General features: G+C 39.4%; 1 protein-coding gene across 1 annotated transcript in view; it reads right to left on the bottom strand.

Moving 5' to 3' along the window:
• LOC104080389 (neuron navigator 3-like) overlaps positions 1-21,143 on the bottom strand; it is a gene marked incomplete at its 3' end in the record, with an annotated part of 113,828 nt that extends 92,685 nt beyond the window's left edge. Inside the window, exon 1 of the mRNA XM_009582765.1 lies at positions 20,566-21,143. Coding sequence (XP_009581060.1) covers positions 20,566-20,808 — 243 coding nt within the window. The remainder of the gene's footprint in view (positions 1-20,565) is intronic.
• Positions 21,144-26,205: the final 5,062 nt, after the last annotated feature.

Raw genomic sequence — 26,205 nt, 5'->3', positions numbered from 1 at the left:
GCTTTATGAACATCATACATACTTTGTGAGCTTTGTAGAAACTCAAACTCATACTGGTTTAACTATCCTCAGATAAGTCTGTAGTTCTAAACTATATTTTAAAAACGTACATGGAAACCATATTCTCTTATTACTGTTTTGAAAACAGCATACCATTGATGCTGCTACTGCGGTATCTAGAGTGCTTACGTACCAGTCAGGTATGACTCAAACTGCAAAGACTGGAGTCAGTCACCTTCCCATATGCTAAGGACCCCACAGATACAGTTTATATTGTTGAAGAAGTTTTCATTAGCCTCAGGAAAAGAAACCTGCTCTAACTGACAGCATCCCTAGTCCTCCAAAAGGTCCAGAGCCAGAGCCTCCCATGGAGAAGCCCATGCCAGCAATGTTTCCCACAGCCCTACTTGTCAGGAGCAGCCTGACAAGGACTGGAAGTGCAGTGTAAGGAAAATGTTCATCCCCTTGAGGGAGGGAGGGAGGGAGGGAGGATGACTCATCTGGTGCTGTTCCCAAGTCATCCTCGCCAACCAAACCAACAGCTTGCTGATGTGCTTCAGAAACCACCCCATCTAGCTTTTCCAGAACGGAAGAGATGGGACCACAATCTGGGTCTTTTGTGCAAGGATAAATGAGCAGCCAGAAAGGACATCCTCCTACAAAGAACAAAGCGGCTGGTTCTAGTGTTTGTATGTAGACCATGAGATAAGTTTTCATTACTCTGTATGTTATAGCCACTTTCCTTAACTTGTCAAGAAATTACCAAGTTTTCTTCATTTCATATAAACACCAGCCAGTGGAAAAGTAAAAGAAAAAAGTTCTTTTTTTTCTTTTGGTGGTAAATTTTGATAGATGGTTCATAGTATATTTCTGACACAGCCTTTGGTAAGAGGTTTTTAAGAAACAAGAGGAGGAAGCACAATCAGCAAAAGATATTATATTTGCCTCATTATTTAGTTAGATCCTGACTCTAATTAGGTCAGTTATACAAGTGTAAAACATTCCAATAGATGAGTGGAATTACTCTGGTACACCATCAGATAAGAGTCAAGCTCTAATTTCCTTTTCAAATGTCTACACTGCATTTTTCAGGATTAACATCATCAAGTCTATAAGTAGTAATACAGAAAGGGTCAAATCCTACATGCACATGGAGTCACTAGAAAAGTTGCTGGACTGCATCTGTGCACACTCTCATGGCACAGACTGTGCTTGTGAACAACCTTTCTGTTGAGCGTTGGGATGCACAGCCCTGTCCCCTGTAGCTGTGATCCCTCCTGTCTCCTCAGGGTCCCCATCTTCCTCCATGCACACCCCTCCTTAGCGTCTCTTTTATTAGTCTGAGCCTTACAAGTTGTCAGCTAAATCTTTGCGAGGGACATGTTAGTTGTAAGCACAGTGACTTGCAGACACAGCTCAGAATAAGATAAGAGAATTCGTGCTAATTTTCTGCTTTCTCTGCTTCTTCCCTCCTGTGGAGTTAGGAAGAAAAGTCCTTTTTCAATGAGAAAGTAAAATTGCGAGCTGCCTGGTCAAGCAAGTGAATGCAGTGACTGTGGCATTTGTGTTGCAGCCATTTTCATACAAACAGTTCCAGATAACTTTGCAGTATCCGCCTCAATGTGTACTTTGTTTGGAAAAGATTCCCCTAATCATCAAAGCACTGCATAAAAAACAATAATTGCAATTAAGGCATGCCAAATAGAAGAGACAGCTGTGAAGAATTTTTTGTCCATTTCTCTGAACATCCTTCCTTTGATTCACTTGAGTTGAGTTCTAATTTCTAGCCTTTAACTTCAAGCTCTTTCAAACAGACACAGCCCTCACATGTCTATCAACTGCTAACACTGCTTCACTGTCTGCAGAGCAATAGCAGGGCCTCTCTCCTCTCATCCACTCCTCTCCCAAACATATACGCTTTCTTCACCCCCATCCTTAGGGCACTGAAAATCTATAAGGTTCTCATTGCTCCTTCCAAAGAATGATTTCTGCAGTGGTATCTGACAAGAAATAAGTTAGCATACTACAGCAAGGCCAAGAGAAGTTCAACATTTAAACATTTATGTGATAACATAAACATAGATAAAAATTTCTATTTATCTGTGAGCTAATTCCCTCTCTCCTCACTTATTTGAGGCTGGGTTTATATCACAAGTGTTTTAGAATGGAATTTAGATCACTATCCCACTTGTACAGCATCTAGCATCACTGATACTCATTTGAATACTTGGACTTAATAGCTGGTAAGTCATAAGATGGTAGAACATATAAGTTTATTTTTAATTTAACTGTATGCTACATTTTTATCTGAGACATTGTCAAATTTATTATCATGAAGCTAAAAAATGCAGGTTCTTTAGCCTTAAAAAGTTAGTTTGGAAGAACTATTAAGAAAAACCCTGAAAATAGGTACAATACAAGAACACTTCATGCAAGAAGTGGAGTCCTTTAAGAATAAGCTGTGCTGTACAATAGCTGTACCACAGCTGCCACAGAGAACGGGAAGTGAAAAACATCACTGGTTTCACATAAGCAACCAACAAATTTCAGAGGAATTGTAAAAAGGACTGAGGCCAGCCTGCTACAATTTAAATTAAGTTTGTGGTCTAAAACCGATTCCAAATAACACAAAAATATTAACAACTTGGTATTTTGCTTTTCTCTGAGTTAAACTGTTTTATTCTCACTTCTAATGTAATGGGACAGACAAGAGAAAATTTACACAGTATTATGCACTTTCTTTAGGATTATCCATAGTGTTTTGTATGATTAAGAAGCTACAAGAGGAACAACGTCAGGCACAAATGGTGACTATCCTCCACTGACCTACAGGCCAAGTAAGCTATTGAAACTGTTGATATTAAAAAGTCTTACAGATGATTCTCTTGAAACTATCACAAATTCTTTGGGCATACAAACTACTCCTAAATTAACTGATTTTTGTATGAAATTTCAGATTGGACCCCTCAGCAATGGTTTGATTGCACTGAATGGAAGTATAAATAATCCTTAAAAAAAAAGAGATTACTAAGGCAAGCTGAGTGGGCCGCTAGAAGCAAATCCAATGTTTAAGAACAAAGGCTCATATTCATTGCACCTAACTGCTGGCAACTGCCAGCTTGGGAACTAAATTACCACAAGTTCGCTCAATATGTGATTGAAAGAAAAGCATCTCATGAGGTTGATTCAAGTTTAGAGGTATCTTTGGAGGTGTCCCTCTCTCTGCTGCCTGTGGAAGAGCTTGAAGTGACAGATCTTTTATGAAGTTCATCAGAAAAAGTCTTATCCATTGCCTTGGTGGGATAAACCAAGTTATTACCTTATGTTCAGGTCTAGAAAGAGGCTGTTTCAGAGAAAATGAATAAACTATGAGGATGCGAAGAAAAAAACCAGCAGACGAAGCCTCTAAAAGAAACTAACACAAACACAAAAAAGATTGGGATTTAGATTTTTAGATGTATCTAGTGAACTCGACAGCCTCAAATTTTAGGTTGTACAACTTGAAAGTTTTGAAAAGAAATTAATTTTCATGAAAAAGGTAAAGACCTTAAACATTCAGATGCATAAATCAGTCATCCCTTTAATAGGCCTATTTCCCATACGCCTGTAACACCGACACATCAAAGTGTTCACATTTTTGGATGGCAGGCATTTAGCTACCTTTTGCCCTCTATTTTGCAGGATGCTGTCCTAATTTGCCTGAAGCCTTCTCTTTCTTACTCTGGTATAAGGTTCTACATCTGTGTTCTTGGGGCTTCCTAGTTCGAAATACAAATGGCGGCAACCAAATTGTCAGCACCAACACAGATCTGTGGGGCAGAACAACCTGCAGATCCCTGCTAGCTAAGACGGTGAGCACAACATCCAAGTGAAAATAAGCAGACTGGTTAGACAGGTGACAGTTCCAGTGCTTTCAAAACATCTCTACTTCAAGATAGTTTGCCAAGAAAAGTAGCTTATAGCTCAAGAGGGGATTTACCAAAGAGATTACAGTGACTACAGCCAACAAGCAGCACCCTTTGCAGAGTACACACCCAACTTGGTTATGGTTGCATGTAGCCCTGTCACTTGCTATAAGCCTTCCTACTTATTTCAAGTTGTTAAGCAGCAACCGCAGTTCCTTAATGCTGTCCTTCCCTATAAGCAATGGCTGTAGCTGTTACAGCGATGTTCTTCAGTTCCTAACAAGAAGAAAAATAACTCACGTGGGGGAGGTTGTAATCCTCAAGAGAAACTTTCCTAAAACAATGTATGCAATACTCTGCAGAAGTATAAGAACACTTTAAAGAAAGCCCATTTTCATACTGGCTGAATTACTTGTTTTCAGTTCTTGTTTCTTTAAGTCTATGAGTAGTTTCTAGATTGATGTCACCCTTTTCTTCAGAAATGCTGTGACAGCAAGTGGAAAAGGAGGGAGTCTAATGCTGGCGGCTGAATGCAAGTGCTGTGTAAATCTGCCGTGAGGTGCTGCTGAGATAATAAAGTAGAGAACTTTCAATATATCTGCAAGTACACCAATTGTCCACCAACTCATTAAATATTTCTCCTATGTCCGTGTACATACAGTTACATTGCCATATATTCAGTAAACTAATTCATTATAGTAGTTCTGGGTAATGATCCATTTCATTATCTCTACTATCTCTGTAGCATTGAGCAGAAAGCTGTGAGAATACATCAAAGTGAAACATGTCTCCGTCACAGAGATATCTCCACTTCCTATGCAACTGGCTCATTTTAGTACTATCTTTGCTTGCCCATCACTCCTCCTCACCACTTCTCAGGGACTTTCCATAACTTTATATCACCAATCTGTTTTAAGAATCAAAAAAAGGATGCCTCTCTGATAAAAGCATGCCCAGATCCATCACCCTTGTCAGGGCTATGTCTGCGCTAGCGTTCAAAGTAGCCTCAAAAGATTTAAATAACGTACTTTGGAACACAGATGTACAATCTGTAATAATAATGATAACATTAGTACAAGTACATGAAAAGAGAATATCTTCCCAAATAAAAGTTCTATACTATGGGTAAGATTAATCTCAACTAATTTTAGGCACTGAAAATTAGGTGTTTAACTTAAACTAGATGCTTCATCTCCCCTTAATTAAGGAATAGATGTACAGACCTCCAGAGGGTGAGTCATTCTACCTTTATATAAACATCTCAGAAAAGTGAAAGGAATTGCCCTCAAGAAGTATTTATCTTTACCATCTAGCTATAGTAGAAGCCCAAACAACTAACTCAGACTAGACACCAACCTTTTAACTGGCTATAATAAGGTGAGATGAATTCCACTGTGATCAGAGCCTCCATGTGGTCTTTGAAAATATCTGGACACTAACTTCTCACCTGTGTGTTGTCTGTTCTCAACCTCCAGTAGAGTCCTCTGCTCTTTCCTAGTCTGACAGATATAACTAATATTGTTTCAGGTTTCAATAAATGCAAAAATTACGAGACAGAATTAACAACTTTTCCTCAAACAGTTTTTGTTCTGTGCTTCCCACTCTTCGTTAACGCTGGACTTCACCGATCTATGATGCAGGAAAAAGAGCTAGGACTCTCTTGAACTTTCCTGATATTTTCCGTTGGTTCCAAGTTATTTGCAGACAGGAAAAAGCAATCCCAAACAGTCTGTCCCCTGTGCTCCACATCTTCTATTCATGCTGACTATTTATCACATGCACTTAATCCTGACTTAACAACAGCATTCAGCTATCAGGTCCTAATGTTACTAAACTCTAAAGAAAGATTTCACTAAAGAAATACAACATTTCAGAACAATGGTCTGCACAGACTGGACTCTTTTGGTATGTAGAATAAGACAGAGAAGGCAGATATGGATTGGCAATAAGGATTGTGAATGTATTTTTACTGAGCACATTTCTACTGCCAAAAGTCATTTACGGGTGGGACAGAAGGAGCCTCAATTTTAATCTTTGGAACCATGAATGTGAACAATTCTCTATGCAGAATTTATGAGCTGTTTTACTTATCAGTATTTCCTCAGAGTTTTCACGCAGTCAGATTGATTACCCTTTCCTCATACTGTTTGTGCATACTCAAGTTTGGCTATACAGTGCATAAAATGGACATGAACTGCATACTGTACCATACAAGGAAATTAAAGGCAGTGACATGCCAATCATGGTTATTAAATTTTTGTTCGAAAACACAATATGATATCACTGATAACAAAAATCTGTATTTCTAAATACTTCAGCAACAAGCATAACCTAAATATTTGGGGATTTTTTAATTAGCTAAATTCTGTAGGACATCTAAACAGACAGAATACAAGAAAAAATAGAGATGGGAAGAGGTTTGGGTTTTTTTCTGTAACAAGCTTGGCTTTCATAAAACAATTCATTCTAAATGTTTTCAGTGCACAAAGAAGTTTTTTTTTTCTCCTTTAAATCCATAATTTCCATGAATAAAACTCTTGGCTTACCTGATTGTCTGAAAATACCAGTCACCTGGCATAAAACAAGATGCCAACATAGCCTAACATTCCCAAAAATGAAGCCTTTGTCCTGGACCTACAATGTACTGCATTTTATTTTGAGAATCTCTTTCCCCGTATGGGGCTAGGGACCCTGACACAGACTGTAGCTCTGCACACAACTACCAAGGTGCCCACAAAACAATGGATATACAATCTGTGCGACCCAAACAAATAGGGAACAGTACATCGATACAGCTATTGACAGATAAACTGATTTCCCCAAGTAGCAGCACTAGCAGTGGGAGTTTCTGTCCAAGTTTACCTGTAAAACCTTGTTATAGAAAGTCTGGCAGAGATGCTGAACAAATTTCTCAAAAAACAACTTCACCCTGTGGCAATGCCTCATGGTTACTAACCAACTACTGGATGGATTTCTTGAGTTATGAAGAAATCTGAGTACAGAGATTTTAATCGTATATATATTATTGGAGTTTAGGTTTTGATTGAGGCTGGAATACTCCAAGAACAAATATGTGTCTATGAAGCATTTAAAAATGAACAAATGTAAAAATTTAAATCAAGATATTTCATATTTTTCACGATAACAGAATATGTTTATTCACTATTTTATTTTACTTGCCTTCCTAATCATGACATTAGATACACTTCAATACAGCACAGTAACGAGAAAGAGTTACAGACGTAACACCCTCCACAGCAGGATGGAATTTGTTTTTTAAAAAACACCATGCCAGTTTGTGGAAGAAGAAATTGCCTGTATGGCTTGAAAATCTATCTTGTGATAATGTAAGAGGTTATGAATTGTCTAGCCACAACGAAATGGGATGATATTCTTACTCCAGTGAGTAAATGGAGAAACTCCCACTGATTTCAAGAAGAACACAGCAAGTTCTGATTTTGGAAGATTGATTTTGCCATGTTTCTAAAATGAAGTATTTAAAGTGATGGAGCGAACAACGGACATCTCCCTAAAGGATATCCGGGAGATGATAACAGCAGAGCCCTGCAGAAAAGTACAGATATAGGGTAACAAATTCTAGTCTGTTTGGAAACTGATTCCTCAATATCTTAAACATTTTATTTACCATCTCTGCATTGGTCTCCTCGCTGTTGCTGAGGCAGCTCACGCCCCAGAGGAACTGGAAGAGGCAATGCAGCCCGGGAGAGGGACAGTGGAGGGACAGGCTGCAGAGCTGCCTGCCAGTCCCCCACCTGCCACTGGGAATTCGGGCTGCTGAGCTGCTGCTAGGAGTGCTGTGGATGCACCGACTGAAATGCACGGTCTAAATGGCACAGGGGTCAGTGCTTCTGCTGGTTTTGCCTGTTTTGGTATTGAACGTATCAATTAATTCTACAAGTAGCGAAAAGCAAAAAGATGTGTTGTACATCTCACTTTTATTACTATGAACAGTAATTCTACCCTTTCTAAGACTTCACCAAAAGGTAACATATATGACTTATGTGATATGCACATGTATATATATGTACACATGTATAATACGTATTAATACAATTTGTGACATATGATACATGTGTATCAATAAAAAAATTTATTGAAGTGTGTAGCTCATTTAAATATGTCTCCACATGGCCTTCCACAATATTTAAAAAATATTTTATTGAGTATACTTTAAACTTTTGTAAATAATAGATAAATGCCAAAAGGTACCTGTATATGAGCATAAATACCCATCACCGTCTTCAGTATATACCATAAGTCAAGTATGTGTAGTGGTTTCAGTCCATGTAGGGTGTACTGCTGGTGCCAAAATGCAAAACCTACATTTATTATCTCCGTGCTATAAAAACGAAATCTCACAGTGGCTTTAGAGGAGCTGTAGTAATCTATTCAGTCAATGATTTGCTGTCTTAACATTTTCAGTCATCTCCATTCCAATCTGTGTCCTGCTGCTCTGAAAATGTTAGGGCACGCCAATGCTTGGCACACTGTAACACACATCTGAAAGTATCCTAAAAGCAACTGCAGAAAGAAGTTAAGTAGATAAGCACAAAAATTATTAGTTAAATAGCTCTTCTGAAGAGTTTAAATAATTGTTAAGGAGAAAAAACCCAAACTGCACTCAAATAAAGACATTGGGTTGATCTGACAAATGAAAAAGCACTGTGAAGTAATGTTGCCTCACACAGTCCTTAAATCACCACCTGGAATTGTATCAAGTATTAGTTAAATATCATCATCCTTAGAGCCTAATTAAGCCAATGAAAGGTACTTGTAGAAGAGAGCTGTTGCACTTAGCTTTTCTTATTTTGCAACAAAGTGTCTACCTGCATATTTCTGTTAAAATGTTTCAACATTCAACAAAAAAATAGTTGTATCATCACACAGCCAGTGACAGAACCACACAAGTCATACCAAAACAAGGCCATCATCTCAGGAATTACCAGTTTCTTATACTTTGCCTCATAGAGGAACTACATACTTTTCCAAAAGATCCAAAATCTTTTGTTGCTCTGAAATGGTAGCAACACGCATACATTGTAAAAAGCCTCCACTCAGCCTTCAGTTCCGGTTAACTATTGCATCCACACAGAGTTTGTGGACTGAATTACAAGGATAGGTTTGTTAATACAGCAGGAACTAATATTTACCTTCCAAAAGTCCAATTCTTGGATATGCCACTGATTTATGGCTTGATCAAGATACAGAATATTTCTATCTAATCACTTAGGACAAAATAACTTGTTTATGTCATAACTGTGTTGTGAATCTCCGGTTACTCTGTGCAAAGGCCGCTGAGATCCTTAAAGACATGTATACATCTGAGTGAAAATTACTGTTGAAAATCCTGACTTTATTGTCATCCAAGCTGAAATTTTTAATGAGAAGTGAATGAAACATTTGTCCCTTTAGACTGAAATGTGACCACTATCACTCTGCCTTTGCTGGGATTTATATCAGTATTTCACAATGAGATCTTACAATTTCTCTTAAATTAAATGAGATCACCTCTAATGTTCAGGAGAAAAGAGATCACATTTTCCATAGATGTAAATATGTCCCTAATCCCCTTGCTTTTAGGGAATCTGAGTTCTCCAGTATGTCTTTTGCTGATCTGAATCTCCTGTATTATATTCTTCTTCTGTTGCCAAATTCCCTTTAAGTAATTTGTTTGAATGACAGTGCTTAGTCTGACACACTGGTTCCCACTATGCTCAGTCTTGTGTGCTCTCTTCTCTGAAACTTCATTCGATTTGCTTTTTCAGCTTCCCTCATGACTCTACATCTTCTCTGCATCATGTCCACAAATGAGGCAGAATAACCCAGAAAAATTTTGCATTGACATGGCGGGGCCCTGGGAAGAAAGCCTTGTTTTCATTTCCACACATTTTTCTTTTATTCCCCACTCCCTTGTGCTATTAGCTTATCTTATAAACCAAAACTCTTTAAGGCTGTGACTGACATAGCTGTCTTAGAATGGGAGGGCTTCTTTGCCCTCATTCATTGGTGACAACAACAACAAGCCCACTCCAGACACGCAGTTAAGAAACCTAGCTCTTGCTCAAGTGCAGTCAGTATTGAAAATTAGACTGTATTCAGAAAAATGCATCTGGAGATGGCATTGCCCATGAACAGACTTTTTCACTGTCAATCACTACACAGAGTTTCTCTGCAGAGCAACCTGCTGCTTAGGTTTCAGCTAATAATACAGAACCGCACCAGTCTTCAGCGTGACATTGCAGTAAGGTACACAAAACAGTGAAGGCATCATTATTCTCTTCTTTGCCAGGATCACATTATTTCCACAGGAAAAATGTATGTTATATACAAAATGCCTTCTACTTGTGTCTTCCTATTACAAGCAACACAGAATGGATGCATTATTAAATTGACAGACAGGAAGCTGTTAGCATCAGTAACTGATCAGGTAAAAAAAATCAAAGGTCATTCAAAGTAACTTCAGTAACATTTTAAAAAGTAGCTAATTAGATTATTTCTTCAGTATTAAAAAAATAAAGTGAAATAGTACTTAGCCACCAAACATCTTTTCTCTAAAAATAATGGCATTGTTACCATCTTACATATAAGCTGAGTTCTAGGAGGTACTTGATAGAAACCAGAAGTGAAACTAGATTGTGGCTTCCCATACGAGTCACTAGGCCCTACTCCCTCTCAGAAGCATTTCAAAAGCAAATCTGAACCTGCAGCTCTCAAGCTTTCACGAGAAACAGATTCCTTCAGCTCTTCCTTCCAGCACTCTGTCTCTGGCTGGTGAGCTGGCCAGCAATGACTAAAGCAGGCAGACTGATCAGCTGAGGAAATTTCTAAACTCCTTTTGAACTTTTATTCGTTATTTCACATTCTTATTTAATGCCTATTTATTTCCAGAGACAGCTTACAAACAAACAAACAAACAAACAAAACCACCAAAAAACCCAAAAAACCAAAACCCAACCCAAACCCCAACCTAACCCAAACCAAACCAAAAAATAACCCCAAAAGAAAGCAAACAGGCTGTTTACTGCATAGATGCGCTGCCAGGAAATCCCATTGTTGTAGTGGTGAGTAAAAGTCCTGCGCCCTGACTTATGTCTTACTCACCCTCAATCATGTATGAGCCATGCAGCCTTTCCTGATTCATGAAAGTGGTCAAATGTTTTACAACACTTGCTAGGAAGTCATCTTTCTTTGCATGACCACTCTGATTACTAAGCTGTGATGGTTTTACACATGACCTGTAAATCAAATCCTGATGCACAACAGGAAGTTTTCACTGCCAAATCTTTTGGAGTTTAACATAGCATCAACATGAAACAAAGCCAGGTGTTAAAACTGTCAGAGGGAGATATTTTGAAATGGAAAAGACAAGAGAGAGATCAACATCTATTTTTGTTCTAGCTTTTCAAATTTGCTGCAATTCACTAATTGGAGATTTTCACCTGAACAAAAATATTTTGAACTGCTGCTGAGATATATATAGAAAGATGAAATGCTTTCCACTGTATTAAGATCAGAGGGGCAGAGCAGTAAAGGAGGGTTTACAGGAAAATAAACATAACTAAAAAGATAAGTCAGACCAAATGTCATGCTGAAAGCAGGTTAGGACAATACTAATATTATACTTGGTTAACTTCTCTCATGTCTTATGCAGAGTTAGTACAGATGTTTAGTGGCTGGCACCTTCTCAGTTTATATATCCAGAAATACTATGATCCAGCCCTAACCACTTTAAAATTATGCTTCCCTTTGATTTGCTTATTTTCCAAGTTCTCTCAACTTGGTTTACACAGAACATACACAAAAGCCATCAGAAATCTGCACATCTTACACAGGGGAATTATCCCTTCACATTTAGCAGACAAAACACTCTGCATTCCTTTTCTGAATTTTAAATAAGTTATGCTATCTTTCAGCCAACGTCCTCTTGCCAGTAAAAACAAAAAAAGAAAGGTTTGTGACCTTAAAAACATCATGGGCAAGTGAAGATTCGCACAAAATATTCCACTAGTAGGTTTGAGAATAGATAGATGCTTTCTCCTCTTCCAGCTTAATCCCCAAACACCCTCGCTGTCAAAAGGCTATTGTTAAGGCATGGGCTTCCTCCAAGACCACATCCTGTGAATCGGGTCAAAGTGAAACACAGAGCTGCTTTAAATGAACTACTCTTTGCTTGCCCTATATTCAAGTGCAAGAAAAACTACGCGACTCAAAAAATTAGTGGACTAGAGAAAAAAAGACAGTGGACCTAGCCCAGAATGAACACATGGTTAAAAAAATTAGCAGTTCTCATTTGTGATTGATGGCCTTATTATCTATTAAATACAAGAGTTCCAGTTCCTCCTACCAAGAAGCTAGACAGTTTATTCAGAGGCAGAAATTAGGACCAAAAAAGACATCTCTCCTTAAAAAAGGCCTGCTTTTATTCCATAACTATACTTACCACATCATATTTAATAAGTGAAAAGCCTATCAACAGCATTGCACACAGGACTTTTGATGAGTGTTATACCACTTCACAAAGGGCACAACATATTCTGCACCTCTAATAAGTTGTAGCAGAGTCTGTGTTGATCGGATACATCAAAATCAAATAAAATTCCAACTCCAGCTCAGAGCTGGCCCACACTGATGCTAGCCACTGACATTGAAATGAAGAAAAAGCCCAAATGTCCCTATGAAGTGAGCAGGAAAAATAACTCATTATCTGGATGTTTTATTCTTAACTGATCCCTTAGCAAAGACAAAGGATGGGGTTGTGGTTATGATGTGGAGACTGGGACTCAAGATATATATGACTTGAAATTCTTAGTCCTGCCACAAAGTCCCAGCCTGAGTGTGGGAAAATCATCCATTTAGCCTTTAATCTCCCCTCTCCCTCTGCACTGTGGGGATAATATTTTTCCCTTTCTCCCACACTCCGTGTAATAGAGCCATACATCTGTAGGGCTGCAACTAACTTCTCCTGTGAGCATGCACACTACCTGTTGTGATAAGGCATCTGTCTAGTAAAAGTTTCTAGGATCGAGGTCTGGTTGAAACAGAGAAAAAATCCACAGAAAGGACACTCTCATATGTTTTTACTAGAGGGAAAAGTGTTTCAGCTGAACTGGACTTCCTAATCTTGATGGTACCCCTCACTCTGCTGGCTGCATTGGGCTGCTCATGTCTTCTAGGGAGCAGTCCGTACAGCCCTTACAAAATGCAGCCAGCTGAAATGCTGTGCAGTGCTCCTGAAGGGATTTTTAAAGGATCTCAGAGCTCTGAATTGGGTTCACAGGGCTTCTATGTTCCTTGTTATAGAGCAAAGAATTGAGTCCCTGAGAGTCACTCCTCTGCCAGACCCCACAGGATCTTGAGGCAGGAGGGCACTCCGATACTGATATCCTGTATGTCAGGGAAATGAGTGTTCCCAAGCAAGCAACTAGCTGGCTGGTCTCCAGTGATACCCTCCCTGTGCTTTAGGGAAACTTAACTGGAACTGCAATGCTTCAGTGAAATGCCTCTGGAAACACCCGTACCATACAACGGCATTTTTTCTAAGGTAGCAAAGCTGTCTCCAAAGGGAGTCCTTTCACCTCTATGGCACTCTGGGCCACAGGGCTGTCAGCTCAGGTTCCCAGAGTAGCGTGGTTTCATTACCACAGACCTGCACTCAGCTGAATCAAGGAACGAGAAAAGAGAATGAGAAGACGATCAGGATAGCCATCGAGTCCTTTGCATGAGGAAGGATCAGTGTTAGTAATGCTATGAATGGCAGATGTACATGCGTTTGTTTTTTAAAGTATTCCAGTGATGGAGATGCTATACCTGCATGCAAAGCGTTCCTCTGTTTAACTACTGTTGCTGCTGGGGAGTTTTACTAAAGCCTAACTAAAACCTCTTGGGGTATAATATAAGCCCATTATTTTTATCTAGAGATGGAGACCACTTATCTCCATTTATGGTCATGGAGAACATATTACCCCAAGGGGCTGCGAGAGTGTTGCACCGAGCAAATGTTGCTGGGTTGCTTCAGGTCCTGGAGCTCTGCTGGTGCATCCACAGTGCGTCAACACTCAGACACACTCCCATTTTCAGGGAACGGATTTTTTTAATGAAAAGTTGTTTGGTCAGGAAAGCCCCAAGCAGCTTCCTTAGGCACAGATGCAATACAAAAGAGTAAGAATAATTGTTTTCTGCTGATGCCTAATACCAGCTCGCAACACACAAATTAATATGACATACGTTGAGTTCTACATTCATATTTTGTGAGAGAAATAAAACAAAAGCTGTAGAAAGGTAGGCAGAGGTCTTAATCTCAGGTTGGTAAATACCCTCCTATCCATGATCCCAATTACAAATTACAAACAAAAAGCATCTTTCGGCCTACACTCAATACAAATTGTTCACAAATACAAAAGCTTTGAGAGTTGCATGTTGTGTTACTGTACATTTATCTCAACTATATGAAAATGTGCTTGGTACAGATGATTAGAAAATAAACATGTAACAGTGAAGTTGACTCCAAGCTCATACAGCATGAGGCTCTTAAATCAGTTATAATATAGCGTAGACAGATGGTTCTGGATACATAAAGAAAATTAAAGATGTTGTTATCTGTTTGATAAGGAAATAATTCAAAGCACAAGGCAAGAAGTTGAAATTGCTGACAAGCTGAACTCCTGCCAGCTGTCCTGGCTTCACTGGGGCTGTGTGAATTTTAAACACACATAGTCCCAGGTGTCAGCAGTGCCAATTGAAATTTCTGGCAGCTAGTTCAGTGCTTTTGAAACAATGCTGGCTTCCCGTCACTAGCGGTCACTATGGGGAGAAGATAGGCAGTCTCTGGCTGCTTCTGCTGCCCTTTTTGTTGCCTTGGCCATAGTGCTGTAAATGAAACACTCGGCACAATGAGCAGCCTCCTTTCTTGCCAACCCACAAGGCAGACATCTCCAATGCACTAGCACTGAGAAAAGGAAGGGTATGACAAAATGGGGAAGCAAACTCATTTATTTATGTTCCTTAGATTCAGTATGTCAAGAAACTCAGTGGAGCTTGGCCCTGAGAGACCGGACAAAAAGGTATCCAAGAAATTGAAAGGTCAAAGAGATGTGGGATTGCAACAGATGCTCTGCTTGGGAGAGATTTGGGGAATGGTGGGAAAGGGTCACACAGAACCTAAGTAAATGGTGTGGAAGGGTTAGCTGAGGAAAGACGGAGATATGGAAGTCATTCATGGCACACATCTGGTTTTCCAATGTGCACAGTACTCCCGTTGGCGTGAGCAGGAGCTCCACCCATGTTCGGAAAGCAAAAATATTTGTCTTGAGATCTGTCTGGATAGCGGAGCCTAGCCGTCCTCCAAGTCTGGTGTCTGGTGATGGGCAGGAGTTACCACATCACTGACAAACTGCTGACAATTGATGAGGAAAAAATGGGAGGTTTCCATGCTCGTTCCAATGTCCTACTGCAACAGGGCTGGCTGAATGACACTGGAAGCCCTCAGACCAAGACTGAGATGCAATAGCATGATACTAAATGAAATGGACCTCAAGAGTCACTTTAATAGCAGCAGTATGTGTTTTTGCCTAATGACACCAAAGTATTTAGCTTTGTTTTGTGACACTGATATACATTTTAGATTACTTTAATGGTGTTCACTTGGTACAACTAGGTGTTTCAGACCCCATTCTTTATTGGCCATGCTCCCCAGGTAGAGCACATCTATTCATCTCTGTTCTGCTGATTTACAGACCGCTTCCCCAGCCTTACTGCTCGGATTTCTGTGCTCTATGAAGAAGCCAGTCGTATCTCTTTCCTCAGGTGGACACATCATATTCTTTATCATTTCTTCCAAAAGGCCTTGCAGCAGATCCGTTTCCTGAGTTCCCCTGAGATCTCCCTGTCTTAAAGTTAGACTGTTTAATGATGAACTTGGTGGGGCTGGACCCCTCTAAGGAAGACCACAAATTACTGTCCATGCATCCTCTGGATACCAGTATCTCCATGCTAAAAGAATGTTAATATAACCCCCCAAAACTGAAGTATCTAGAAAAGTTTTAGGTTTCCATATGTGTGCTGGATCAGTTGTAGAGCCTGACTAGCACTTCCCAATAACGAACAGTGATATGAAAAATGTTGCAGTCGTGGCAGGAAGACTTGATTAGTGGATACAGAGAAAAATAAGTCATATGCAGAAGCCTGTAAAGATGTCTGCCAACAGGAAGGAAGAAGCAGATAAAGCAGACAGCAGCAGACAGATAGCATGGACAAAGAGAAACTGGAAACAAGAAAAAAAAAAAAAGAAATAAGATAATATGACAGTAAAGGAATGAATTAACTCAGGAAGAAGACTAAAATCTTATCATCCAAGTCATAAAACCAAAACACTACAACTAATATGTCAGATTCAGCTCAGAGAAAATTCAGTTTGCAAGCATAAATGATGGTGCAGTGCTCTTGAAAGAGGAAAGTTTGATGATGGGAAGAAAACCCTGGGAGCATAAAGCAGAGCACTGCAAGGAATAGCCCTGGGAAGCCAGGCCAGAAGACCTGGGGTGCTGACTCCTAGCAGCTTCTCAGCTTTGTGCCAGAGAGGATTCGTGGCAGTGCCCTTGCACCATCAAACGTGTGAGGGCAGCTGAAATCGATCATGGTGACTGGAGTAAAACGCTATTGCCATTGGCATTTTACTGCAGGTCAATATAGTGCAGAGTTATCATTTAGTGACCAAAATAAGTTGTTTTACAAAGAAATTCTTTCTTTGTTCCTTTAGTTCTAAGCCATTACTTCATTTACCTTTCTACAATATCACTTAATATTTTTTCATTTTGTTACTGTTTAATAGCCCATTCTACAACCAGAACAGTATTACAAGGCAGCCTAGCGTGATCCAATACTTTTGGTCTCATTAATTTAGCAAGCAGTATAAAAGTGGTGGCACAGAAATATAAATAATACTGTACCCACAGTTAGAAAAATATTACAAAGAATATTGGTGTTTTCGGATGCGGGTTTGCATAAAAACGCTCTACGGTCCAACTGAACAGGAAAACTCCATCTGCTTCAAAGAAAGCCAGCATTTCACCTCATGAATCCAGCAGCTGGATTCCTTTCCTGTGTACATATATAGGAATAAACTTTTGTCTATACGATACTCAGAGAAAAAGAATGTGCTCTGAATGCTTGCATTCAAATATTTTGCATGACTATTCACATCATAAGTGTTCATGCAGTCAGTTTAAACATTAGTGGGTTTAGCAAGAAAGCAGATGGACCTGTATGTGACTTAGGTACCAAAGCACAAATTACGAAAATTTTGAACAAAAGTGTAGTTGAATAAACTACACACAGAATAATTTAAATCACTACCAACTTACTATTTGCTTTCCTAGGCTTAACTATGTTCTATCCAATTAAGAAAAAAGTTGAACATAATCACCTCAAACTTTTTCTACCACAGTTTTTATTAAAACAATAATATCACTTTTATTAAACTTCAAACTGCATCAAGTCCACAAAAAAGAAAACAACAAAGACTACATGTGCAAGTGCAACAAAATCATGTGAGATGGGAGAGACGCCTAGGGAAAAGAGAACTGATGTTTGCAGCTGTGTTCCTAACCAGCCTTGGCAAGGCAGTTGTGTGAGAAAGCCAACACAAGTGTCAAAAGTCTTGAACAATCAGGTGTGGTGAGACTGAAGGCCATAGAGGAAACAGCTGGGTGGCAATGACACTACTGTATCGACATGTATAACCCAAATTTATCTTGGAATCCTTAGTACTTATACATAGCAACAGGATATGTCACAGTGACTACATGTGTCAATCTAAGTGCCTTCCAGACCCACCAAAGAAAGCAATCCAGCAGCCAAGGGCAAAAGTTAACCAGATGATTAATTCATACCTTCCATTGTCTTTTGCAGATAGATATCCATCATTTTTCCCTCAAAAATGAGTGCTGTCTTATATCCAATGATATAAGCATACAAGCAGTATGCTATATAGGCAGCTTTTACTCTCAGTTGGAAACTCAGACTAGGGATTCATCACATTTTAATTGAAAGACCTTTTATTTGATCATTGTTATAATGAAACATTCCCAATGTACAGCACTGTATACCGCAGAGCCACGTAGGAATATTACGTTTGATTAATACGTTTGCTAACCAAAGAAATCAACCAAAGGTCTGTTGGAAACAGCACTCACAAAGGGTCAAGCTTTGGGACAACACAATCTGTAATGCAGAACTTGCATCTGCGCAGCAAACCTGAAGAGACATTAACCCTAACAACTCCCTCAAATTTGTGCTTAGAACTACTGCTTAGATAACCTGGATGTACTGCTGAGGCTACCAGGCACTGGGAAACAGGGTGGCATGGATCTCCATCACTGATGAAGAAAAATAGCATTCAATACTTTTAGGCTGACACTTTGAAGTTTACTAGTAAGAAAAGCCTAAAAATAATTTCTTCATCATAACCACCCACCTTATAGCCCAAACTATTTTGGCAAAAATATTTCATGAAACTTGCTTAAAAGGTGAATAAAAGAGCATCCTTCAAAAAAATGTGCCTGGAAGAAAATTGGGCGAAGGGCTGCCACTAAGCTTTACTGGGAATGTTGGACTTGTAAAGGAGGAATACAGAAAGGCTGCAGAAATTAGTAACTTTGTGAATGCTCAGCACTTCTGTAAATCCAGGTGGCCAGGGGAGGTTTTCAGACCATCACGTGCACAAACTGGCCTTACTCTTTAAGGATCATCTTTTCAAAGTGCTCAGCTGCCTGCACTGAGAACAGAAAGAGAGAGAGATCTAATGGCTGGTAGGTTGTTTTTTGGAGGTTGGTTTGTTTTGTGTTTTTTTCATTAAAAAACAGTCTCTAAGATTACAAGTATTGTCAAACCCATGAAACATGAAATGGCAAATTGGGATCACAGTTTGGGTCCATCTAGCCTGTTACTTTACTCATTAGCACTTCAGCAGTGCTCAGGACCAGACGCCTTGGAAGGATATGACTCCCATTAGGTCTCATGCTAAACACTAATAGTTCCCAAGCGTTTTAAACACTGAAGGCAAGATGCTTTGTATCTTTCTCCACACTTTTTTAAAGAATCAAGAAACATCTTTTGGTAGGCAATGTAACTGTACTCTTTTTTTCTGAAAATAGTACTTGCAAATCTAATTTATTTTTCATGCAATATCCATTAAAGAACAACATTAAAGAGGAAACATAAAGAATATTTTCTATTAAAAATAAGCAAGCAAGCAAGCAGGAATTGCATTGTGTTGAGAAGTTTTATTATTATCTTCATGTTATACTCATGTCATAGAAAAGGGCTGTTCAACACTTCTGGTAATCAAGAGATGAACAGTCTGCTCCTTCTTTATATTTCTATATAGCATGTATGAGACCACCAATGCATCATCTTTGGAAGGCAGGGAGAGGTGATACAAAAAACTCCAAGGGAAAAATTAAGTGACATGACCAAAATCTCATGGGGAAATATGTGGCAGGGATTAAAAAGGAAACCAAACATTCAGAATCCCAACCCTATGCTTTAACCACAAAACCAACTTTCTTCACTAATACTGAATTAACCCAGTAACTAAAAACAAGGAAAAACCAAGTACATATATTATGTGTATCTTGCCACTTGAACAACTCTGATGACACTCAAGTGTCCTCAAACTAAATAAGAAGCAACTACAAATATATGTTTAGTCCCAGTGTGGTAATCAGTTCCACAAACCAAAAGTACTAGAAAAGCAAGGGAAAGTAACCTCGCATAACACTGCTTGCTGAAGCTGTTAAACCACACATGCAGCCGTAATGTATTGACTGAAAGATCTACAGGAATATACACTACTGACAAGAAGGGACTACTGACAAGGAGGGACTCAATACTCATGTTCAAAGCATGAAAAATGTTTTCCACTACAGCAGAAAGACTAGTAGAAAATCAAGCAGAAGTCTTTAAATTTTTAATTAAGACTCAAAAAGAACCCCCTTATAAAAGAAAAAATCCTAAGCAGTCTAAAAAACGTTGTGGCATCCTACTTCAGACAAATCTTTTTTTTTTAAATCACAATGAATCAGAGCTAGGTAGGGGCTAGGAAGAAGCTATTTTGCAGAAGAGAAAAACACAGGTACTTTTCACTGACAAGCTGTTTTTGTGGTTCAGGCAGTTCTGCAGCAAGAGTAACCAGACCATTTGAAAAGCGAAAAGAAAATCAATTACTTGTTTTTATTTTAAAAGATTCCCTGTGGGAATAGGTGTGGGCGTGAGAGCTCTTTTTAAACTTCATAATATAACATGAAGCAGCCAAGATTTTTTTTTTTTTTTAAGTACTGTCATGTCATTGCTCTGCTTACTGGGTGCCGGAATGATTTTTCTCTACTTATGATTCTACTGATCCTTATCAAAATGCATCTGTGAAGCATTCAACACTAACATTTTAAAACAGAATATTTATTCAAACAGCAATACTGAGCAAAACAAATTTCCAAGGCTGCTATGCGAGTTCACTGATGACAGCAAAAGTCTATTTACCCAGTTACTCCTGCGTTCTGCATGCAGTAGGTTTCTATCAGATTTTTGTCTGAGCAAATCAACATTTTCTGAGAATTGAGATCCACAGGTAAAGTTTACAACTAACCTTGCTATCTTCGATCTCCTGGGTTCTTCCTTGAAGCGTTCGCCTCTCTCCAAAATCACAGGTTGACTTTAACGTAAGCTGACAAGAAAGCATTGAGCTCTCCGCCCCAGTAAGCTCCAAAGACTTTGGTGAGTACTGCTGCGAGCCAGCGGGGCCAAGGGTGGGTATCGGGAGGGCAGTGTGAACAGGCTTTGACCCTACGGCTGGCTGTCTTAGCTTGGAGGCAACCCCAAGTACAGGCATGGCTTCTATAAAAGTATCTTCTTTCTGCCAAAGAAAATGCTCCTGACCTCAGTCTGGTAGACTCCAGCTTCAGAAATTCCAGAACAAATACTTTAAACAAAAGTAGCAGTCATCTTTTCAAAAACGTCTTAAAACAATAATATTACGAGTTTCACAAGGAAGCAAAACTTTTCCTTCATCTCTCCCCTTCTCCCTCGCAGCCACTCACACGCGCTGCTCAGTGAGTCAGTGGCTCTGTAAGACTAAACACTCCTTTGGGGCGTGAACTTTTCTTGAAGGTAACTGCCACAGAGCTGCCTGTCTGGGATTAAAGACCTCATAAATTCGCTTTCTCTTCTTCCTACAGCATTCCAGGTCTGTGCGTTAAGTGAATGAAGGACGGGAGAAAAGGAGGGAGAGAAGAGATGAAACTTCCCCGTACTCCAACTGTCAAAACAGCTCTGAGACCACAACACTGGAAGCAGAGACCTCTTCCTGACTACATAAATAACCAGCCCACATCTTAAAAAAAAACAAACCTCTTTTTTTTCTGATTCAAAAAAAAAAAAAAAAGGACCTGAGCAGTGGCCAAAGCAAACAGCTGTTGGAAGAGTTTTTATCCCGGAAATAATCTCAGCAATGAAGCTGTTTGTCTGATTCCTGGCTATTTTTCACTGCTGACAACCATGAGCTACGGTGTTTCATTCCCTGTTCCTCCCGTGAAATCAGGTTAAAATCGTGCAAGAGCGTGGCTAGGAACAGACGCTGAATCACAGTGTGGGTAACGTCTGTCTGTGCTATGAAAAATCCATACAAAAACACAGAGCAGGATATAGGAAAATCACGAGCATTGTTAGAAGATTTAGTCAATACAGCTTTTCAGAGTTCTTTTTTTTTCTTTCTTTCTTGGTGGTGGTGCTAACGTCATCTATTCAATGTTAACACTTCCCTTTCTAAAAACATTTAAAGCTCCATGAAGTCCATGTCCAACGCATCATTTCTGCTTGTTGCTCATAGAAATATTCTTGCTGGCGACCTCAAACCCTTGTACATGGAAATACAAGACAGATAGGCAAGCAGAGCAGGCTATAAAATGAGTCACGATGGACAGTCCAAATTGCTGAGCAGCATAAACACTTACTTAAAAGGACAACTGTAAATTCCTTTGAGAGCCTATAGCAGGGGAACCCATTTAAAACAGTGATATAAGGAAAAAAATGTGCAGAAATGCCACACCATTAAACTCCTATGGGGTTTTATCACCCAGCATCATGGACAAAAATGTTCCACATGTTTTTCTTGTTATCTCTTACAAAATAAAACATAGAGAGATAGGATGACCTGAATCCTATTCTGCCACTAATATCCTACATGGTATTAACTATGCCTTCCCTGAATAGTATGTACTATTAACACTATAGATGTAAGCACAAGACAAAATAAGAGCCTTTTGGACTTTTAAGTTCTCAAATTAAGGATGGCAAGAGTTAGAAAAAGCATTGAAAAGAAAACAGAGTAAATGAGAAGCAGACTAAAAGGATCCTCTTAAATTACCCTTTGAAATTATTTTGCAGAATGAAACCGTAATACACAGTATTATCCTCTATCTTTCATTTACAGAGATCACACTGACACAGTAGTTAAAAATTCAACTCTCTATATTGACCTATAAACTATCCCATTCTTGTTTGTAGTTGTAGAAGTGAATCTGACCTGGTTTAGGAATCTCCTGAGTTTTGAAGTGTGCGTACGGAGGATCAGCAAACCCATTTCAGCATCCTCTGCTTACCTTCTCTTTGGTTTTGCCACCATTAACAGTAGCCGCAATGGGCTTTATGCAAGACCGCACAGAGGTAACTGTTCTGCATTTTAGAAAAGTTCAGCCCACAGGATCCACCACTCTCCGCTCCAACGAGTGGAATATTCTTGTTCGGTGTGACATTTCAGGTCTTGTGCAGAGCAAAGGGGAAGGAAGCTCCTTGTGCGGTCTGCATTTGTTCTCCAGCATCATAAAGCACTGTGTCTGTGTAAGGAATTTAGGTTTCTTAGGCACAACTGTTAACAGTTAACGCTTTAGAAAGTGCACATATGCAAAGGCTGAAGCGGACCGCAGGAAAAGAGGGATTTATCTCTTGCAAGGTTTGAGGAGATGAAAAATCCTCATGAGGACTGTTAACCAACGATCAAGACAAAGAATAAACTGGAGTCATGAGACAGATACGTTCTTAAAAAGAACTTTGCCAAAAAAATGTAATTGAATCTTATTACTTCTCAGGGTTATAATTTTACGAAGTAATGCATTATGGTAGTCTTGCTGTTCTTCTTTTGAATACGAATGATGAGGTCATGATACCCACAGTCTCTTTTGCAACCCATTTTCCCAGCACAGAAACCCTAAAAGTAATAAGTAAGCAAGCTTACTAGGAGAGAGTCATCTGTAATACATAACCAACAGGGTTTGGAAACAATGATTTGAAGCTGGTGTTACTCTTTCAAAATAATTATTACTCTTTCAAAATAGTTATTAATTATATTATGACTTTTAAGCTAGTAGCAGGTCAGGGCCATCAACTTCAGAACCCCATTTAGCTAGAATTTTTACAATGATAAAACCTAGAAGTGCTTCTGGTCTACCGAAGATACAGAGAAGAATCTACAAGACTCTTTGCAGGAATCAGGAAAGTTAATGGAGGAAAACAATAATAATACTCCATAGGTAAGAATGTGATTACAAGCCTGGTTGTAAGTCTGGTCTTCCTTTTTTTGTTTTCTCTCATTCTAATCCTAAGCAAAAGATAAATAAACAAACATCTGCTATCCTTAGAAATCACTTAGCTACATTTTTTGCTTGAAAGGCTTTTGTGTACCTCATGATGAATGTGGGTTTTATGAAGTATATCAGGGGAAAAGAATATTTAACAACTAAGCTTCGGTAGTGTTTTCCATGCAAACAGGAAAGCACAGAATAAAGCATCCGTGGACAACATGCACGAACTGGCACCAGACGCAGGTGCTGGTCGTGGAGCTGGACAGGCAGGGGATGGCACCACAGGCAGAAGGTGTCTGGGCCCACAAGGATTCTGTAAAGGGAGGAACAGGGCGTAACTGTGGGGAAAGGGCAAAGCTGGAAACTGCAAAGAAGGGCGCCTTGTTAGGCATGGCACTGGAAATGTGAGTTTAGTAGGATTGTCCTTGGTAGCTCTGGGGTGGGGAGCTAAGTGACCATCAAGCAGGGCTGAAGGGAGAATCCAAAGAAGCAGTGAGGATGATTTAGATATGTGTGTGAATAGTGATGGATGATTTAGATATGTGAATAGTGTCCAAATAGAAAGAAGGCATATCTGTGAGAAACCAGGGGTGGAGAAGTTGCAAGCAGTGGTTATAACCTGGGGTTACGTGAAATCAAAGACAACACCAGACTGCCTGGCATGAGGGACAAAAGTATTGTTGGCAGGATAGAGAAAGTAATGAGTAAAAAGATATGCCTGACAGAAAAACGGGACACATCTTCACTTGGTTACATGAAGCTGATAGAGAAATACCTGGAAAGGGATTGCAAAGAAACAGGTCAGGCTAAACATTGTACAGAGGGAGGACCTGCAGGTTTCTAATTTTCCCACTTAGACATTTATCAGCTTAGATATCTTCAAGCCAGGCAGGTAGGGGACATCAGCTGGGTTCAGGATGCAGGAGGATGAACACAGATCATGACTGAAGCCCTGACACAAGGGAAATGATGAAGTTGTGCAGGAAAGCTTAGAGAGTTATGAGGAAGCTAGAAGACAACTGAGCTGTGGAAAAAACCAGAGGGCAACATTTCATGTGGGATGTTAGATAAAGAGATAAAACTGGAAAGGGAGACCAAAAAATGGGAAAACAGAGCAAAGGTCAAAACAGAATTCTTAGTAGTTTTGTCAACAGTAGTGGCAGTTCCAGCAAAATGTTGAAGGAAGGAGCATTTCTTTAGCTAATAACGATTAAAAATGATGACAATCTGGCTATAAAGCACAACTCTGAAAGCATCAAGCAATCAATGTTTTTGCAGAAATTATGAGTTAGATGAACGATGTGTACCTCAAAGTAAGACAGTATCTATGCATTCAGTATAATTATCCCCACATCCCAGAAAAATCTGTAATATTTATTTCATATAACAAGAGTAAACACACCTGAAATCCAAGCCACCTCATAAAAGAAGGTATCTGTCAGTTGTAATATTAAGGCGAATTTTTGTTCTCAAGACTTAACAGGAATAACCATTCACATCACAACACCCCAGCATAAATTTCTTTCCTTCATCACATCTGATACCAGAACGAGTTCCATGAAGGCTGCTCCCCTTCTGTACCCCGCAGCCCTTCTGACAAACTGCTCGCACGAACTGAACAGACAGCTGGCAGTGTCTCCCAGACCACAGGAAATATCAAGAGAGGGGACACCTGCCTCAAAAGTGGAGCCAAGAGATTTGTTTGCTCCTTCTGGTCTATGATCTTCGACAAGGAAGCTGTTGCATGTGTCCAGGGTCAAACAGGAAATGTCAGGGGTCCAGAGACTGCAGAGGTCTGTTCTGAGCTGTTTCCCTACTTCATCCCACTGGTGTAACAGCTGTGTCTATAGCTTACGTGAGCCGGGCCAACTTCTGAACAGGCTTGAATGTGCCGATACAATCACATGATTTTGTACACACTGATTTCAGGTTGAGCAGAAAGTTTTCCCCAGCTGGGAACAGAGAAGTCTCGAAAAAGCAACCAACGATACTAAAATACTGAAGGTACCTGAAACGGCTTTTATGATTTATTTAATAAACCCAGGTAAGCCAGGTTTAAACTTTTCTAATACAAGTAAGAAGCACTCCACGTGTCTGTTTGGTGTAACAAAACATGTTCAATCTGTCAGATAATGATGAGACAAATTGTTCAGCTCTGACTCATGTTCACAGCGTAATTCTACTGACATTAATTTTGTTATTACAAAAGTCAGGTGAATCCATTAGTCTCAAGGTAAGACATGTAACAAGTATTTCATCCTATCTGCAACTATGTAATGCTACTGAGTGAGCTGCTATTGTTTTTCTTAACAGTTTGGAATTCCCAAAGATATATAATCCAAAGCCCAGTTACAGTCACAGAAAAAGGTGCATCCGGCTTCCTAAAGGAAATCCTTCTGCTTTGGCTGAATGGTTGGGGAAGTTTTTCAAAGAGGACAACTTTTAAATAAGGATATCGTTTTATCCTCTGAACAATTTGGCCCTTCAAAGCTCAGCCAGGAGTTTATGGTTTTGAATGCATTAACAGATAGAAATGACCATATCTTTTACAATTTTTATTCATGCTGTACATTTGCAGCATCTTCCATCAGATGGTTTCAAACCTTTATGTATAACTTAGTACTATACCTCCTTGTGAAGTATGTAAGATA

The sequence above is a fragment of the Fulmarus glacialis genome, unplaced genomic scaffold, assembly GCF_000690835.1.
Source record: "Fulmarus glacialis isolate BGI_N327 unplaced genomic scaffold, ASM69083v1 scaffold7908, whole genome shotgun sequence".
NCBI classification, from domain to species: domain Eukaryota; kingdom Metazoa; phylum Chordata; class Aves; order Procellariiformes; family Procellariidae; genus Fulmarus; species Fulmarus glacialis.
The sequence above is the reverse complement of the archived record's forward strand: the minus strand, read 5'-3'. Positions and strand labels throughout refer to the sequence as shown.